The sequence below is a fragment of the Phascolarctos cinereus genome, unplaced genomic scaffold (assembly GCF_003287225.1).
Source record: "Phascolarctos cinereus isolate Bilbo 61053 unplaced genomic scaffold, phaCin_HiC Scaffold_9;HRSCAF=440, whole genome shotgun sequence".
Classification (NCBI taxonomy): Eukaryota; Metazoa; Chordata; class Mammalia; order Diprotodontia; family Phascolarctidae; genus Phascolarctos; species Phascolarctos cinereus.
In genome coordinates this window covers 247,052,670-247,057,583 of record NW_027556402.1, presented here as the reverse complement: position 1 = coordinate 247,057,583, position 4,914 = coordinate 247,052,670, and the positions used below count along the sequence as shown (strand labels likewise).

Genomic DNA, 4,914 nt, shown 5'->3' with positions numbered 1-4,914 from the left:
TGAGCTAAATAAATTTTTTCTTGGTAGGGATCAAGTAGCTCTGGCCACACACACACACACACACACACACACACACACACACACACACACAGTCTCAGCGCATGAGCCTGAGAGCTTGGGACAATTATACACAGACATGAGAACACCGTTAAGCATATAAAGTCAAAGGCACTTTACTGATGGAATTAACAAAATTAACAAATACACAATTTCCATGTCTTTCCTTGTGAAACTATGGCCAACCTAAGCACTGATAATGGAGAATCAGAGACAATACTAGAGGAAAGTTCGTGGGAAGAAAATCTTTGTTTCTTCCCAACAATATACACAAAGTAGGAAAAAAAAAAGACCTACCTCAATAGCTACGAATGTGACTTTTTTGACAGTACAATTTCTTCGAAAACTATTCTTGTGATAGTTTAATTTCATGATAATACTTTTTAAAATGTTTAGCTATCATAGAGCAGTACCAATTTGGAGTCAAGATAGCCATGCTATGGCTCAATTTATTGCCAATTCTACAAATAATTTCTTGAATTTTCAATTCAAAGGTACTTACTAGAAAGTGAAAAGTTAGAAGTCAAATTGACTCTAAAAGGTGGAATATGATTTATTAATTTAAAGGGAGCAACAAGGTTAGAGATGGAAGAATGTCCTTAGAATATAGAAGACAATGTATTAGAAGAGAACCATTAGAAATTATCTGGTTTATCTCTCTGTTTTCTGCCTTCCTGCTTTTCTGCCTTCCTTCCTCTCTTTCTCAGTCTCTCTGTCTCAGTTTTTTTGTCTCCCTCTGTCTCTGTCATTTTTTCTGTCTCTGTCTATCTTTTTCTAACTTTTAGGACCCATGTTCAAGCACTGTTATTTGATCTTTAAATTAGCACAGCCATTCTGGACATCAAATTGGAAATATGCCTAAATAATCACTGAACTGCACACCCTTTCATTCCGTGATATTCACACAGAAATAAATGTTCTCCTGTATGTAACCCCTTCATTTGTGTTTATCCATTCAGTTAATGCTTATCATAATTTACAGATGTGGAAACTAAAACATACAACATTCCAAGGATGTCATTTTTATTATAAAGTTAGTTTTGAGCAGAGTTAGACCTAGAAATTAGAGTGATTGATGTCAAAACTATTGTTCATTCTAGTACAACGGATATGTCAGTTCAGGTAAATGGAAGAAAGATTGAGGGTATGAGGAGAACATTATAAAAGGAGTAAAAGTTTATTTTGTAATCAGCACATGAAAAATTCATACTTGAGAAGGGAGCATATTTGGGAAAGGAAATGACATTTCAAATGAAATTTCAAAGTATGTAGGATGTTTAAGTCCACAGACTAAGTGGTTTACTTCCAGTCTTTCTATCTTGGGAATTTCTGAAGAGTTAAATAAATTTGCTTTATCTTATAGGACAAACAGAGACTTCCATCCTCTCCTTCCAATACACTGATACCAGAATATAATTATGCTATGTCTTCTTTCATCAATTCCATGTACTTAAATTGGCACTGAGTGAAAAGAAAGCAGAAAATTCATTGAATTTCATTAAATCTACAATCATGGCATTTTTGGCATGGTTGATGAGGGGAAAAAAATAAAGTAAAAGGACAGCATCATAGCCATTGGAGAAGATATGTGTATATACTTATGTGTGTTTGTATGTGTGTATACACTCATATGTATATGCCCACACACATACCCACATATATGTATATGTACAGATATACATACACACACATATATATGTATGAATGCATATATACATATAGGTATTAACACACATACAAACTTAAGTATATGTGTGGACATATCTATGTAGCTGGGAACATTTTGGTTTATGAACACTTGAATTTCTGTATCAGGATGCCAATAGATACATGAATCATACATAATATGCACATTATAAATTTGTACATTTTGGATGTACAGATATAACCAAACCACCAATACACAGTACATACGTGTGAGTTTGCACTTGTATGTATGGTGACATTACACACATATATGTGCGTATATGCGTATACATACTTGCACACACATTTATGTGCACACACAAACACAAACCTTCCCGGATATATTCACACAGGTATGCATTGTGTTTTCTATATCTACAACAACTCTCCTGTTCATTCCCCTATAAATCTCTCTACTCTCATAGTCATTACTTAGTTCAGTCCCATTTTACCACAGCCTTATGCTATTGCAACAGCTTCCTTAAGAGTCATACCTCCTCAATCAGTTTGGCAGTGATTTGGAGAAGATATTGGAGAGGGAAAAGGTTTTAGGTATATACAGAAAAGACATTCTGGGTGTTGTTTGGAGTAAATATTGGAGAAGGGAATATTTTAAACTGTGTATGGAAAATCACTCTGGTAGTTTAAAGGAAGTGTTTACGGTTTTAGTTTTTAAGGTTTAACCAAAGCAGACTCTTAAGGAGGTTGTTGAAAGAGAGTATAAGTGATGAAATTTTCTGTAATAGGGCACTGAGAGTAGTGAGATATATATTGGGATGGATGGGCCATCAATTGTAAAGGTAGAAAAAAAGCAACGACAAGTTGTGGCACCTGCTTGACCGTGTTAAATCAGGGAGATATAGAAGCAAGAGTTAAGACAAGGTTGTGAATACGGGTGACTAGAATGATATGGATTCTCTTAATAGAAACAGAGGAATTTGGAAGAGACTGTATTTTGGGGAAAAGATACTGAGTTCTGCTTTGGATATGATGAGCTTCAGTACACATGGGATGTATTATTTTGAAACAGTGAATAATCTGTTGGAGGCGTACATGTTAGAATTCAGAGAAGAGTGATGGATACACAAACCAGGGAGTCATGTGGATAGAAATAATTAAACCTCTTTTCTAGTGATAACACCAAATTAAAAAAAAAGTGTGAAAAGAATAGAAAATAGCCCAAGTAAAACATTGAGAATAACCATGGTTTGGGAGTGTGACATAAATGATAAGCAAAGGAGTGATTCATTAGGTAGGACAACCAAGAGATGTCAGTGCTATAGAAATCCAAACAGGAAATAGTACCTAGGAAGAAAGGACAGCTACTTAATTTTAGTATATAGAACATAGGCAAGTGATTTTTCATATCAGATTACTGATTTTCCTTTATCATTGTTTGTTATAATTATTTTAACTGAATTTTTAAAAAAGAAATAAAAATTGTGGAATTGTTCAATGAAAAAAAAAAAAACCTAAGAGCATAAAATAGCAGTGCTAGGTCTAGAAAGATTCCTTTTCTTAAAATCTGATCTGAACATATCTTTTACAGATCAAGATATTACAATCTACAAAGGAAATGTGACCTGGCTACCCAGACTCATCTATTTCTAAGAATATAAGACTTAAAACAAGAATGGCAGGAGAAAATCTCACATTCAGTATAGAATTCATTCTCATAGGATTTTCTGACTTTCCCAATATTCAAGGTTTCCTCTTTGCAATTGTCTTGGTTATCTACATGAGTATCCTGCTAGGAAATGGCTTAATAATTGTAATAACCAATATTGATCCAGTTCTCCACACACCCATGTACTTTTTTCTTAAAAACCTTTCTTTCCTGGAAATCTGCTACACATCAGTCATGGTTCCCAGAATGCTGAAAAATCTTTGGACCCAGAACAGAAATATTTCTTTCATAGCTTGTGCTGTACAATTTTATTTCTTTCTTGTTTTTGGAGTCGCTGAATGCCTCCTCCTAGCTGTAATGGCCTTTGATCGTTATGTGGCTATTTGTAAACCACTCTACTATTCTGTAATCATGAATCACAAGAAGCAAGTCCAACTGCTGATTGGTTCTTGGATAAGTGGGATTCCAGTAGAGATACAATTTACATACCAAGTTTTCTCTCTGCCTTTCTGTGGTTCTAACAAACTCAATCATGTTTTTTGTGATATTCCTCCATTAATGAAAATAGTCTGTGGTGATATCACTATGAGTGAACTTTTTATCTTTGTTAATGCTGTATTCTTTGTAATAGCTCCTTTATTGTTAATTCTTGTGTCCTATGTCAAAATTATCACCACCATCCTGAAACTTCCATCAGCCATCGGGAGACACAAAGCATTCTCTACTTGCTCTTCCCACCTCATGGTTATTGGATTATTTTTTGCATCTGGAATGATGGCACATTGGATACCTAAGTCCAAAAAATCAAAAGGCATAGACAAATTGCTTTCTCTTGTCTACTGTATTGGCACCCCAATGTTTAACCCTCTGATATACAGCCTAAGAAATAAGGACATCATTGCAGCCTTGAAAAAAATTCTACCTAAATGACTTGGGTAAAACGTGTGTGTGTGTGTATGTATGTATATATGTATATAACATATATATATATACACACATATATATACACATATATATGTTATATATATATACACACACACACATATATGTGTATATATATGTATGTGTGTGTGTGTATATAGATGCATATATATACATATGCATTTATATACATACATATATGTGTCAGTATATTTGAAATTATAGAACATTATTTTTTTTTCCATTTGTCTTAGTATTCATGTAAAAGTTTATTATCACATATTCTTTCTTTCTTCTCTTTGAAATCCTTTCCATTAAAAGAAATCAGAAAACTGAGCTGGGGGGATCCAAACAAGTTTTTCTGATAAAGGCCTCATTTCTCAAATATATACAGAACTGAGTCAAATTTATAAGACTAAGGGACATTTCCTCAATTGCTAAATGGTCAAAGAATATTAAAAGGCAATTTTCAGAAGAAGAAATAAAAGCTATCTATAGTCATATGAAAAACTGCTCTAAATCACTATTGATTAGAGAAATGTAAATTGAAACATCTCTGAGATGCTACCTCACACCTATAAGTTTGACTAATATGATAGAAAAGGAAAATGACAAATGTTGGA

General features: G+C 33.6%; 1 protein-coding gene across 1 annotated transcript; it reads left to right on the top strand.

The window, feature by feature from the left end:
• The first annotated feature begins 3,370 nt into the window (after positions 1-3,370).
• On the top strand, positions 3,371-4,300 carry LOC110199679 (olfactory receptor 10AG1-like). Its single transcript, XM_020974560.2, has one exon. It carries the CDS (start codon positions 3,377-3,379, stop codon positions 4,298-4,300), a length of 924 nt encoding a protein of 307 aa, XP_020830219.1. The 5' UTR covers positions 3,371-3,376.
• The last annotated feature ends 614 nt before the right edge of the window (positions 4,301-4,914 follow it).

Bases quoted from the DNA above. Each gene is read 5' to 3' on its own strand.
- LOC110199679 (XM_020974560.2), top strand. From the start codon at position 3,377: ATGGCAGGAGAAAATCTCACATTCAGTATAGAATTCATTCTCATAGGA.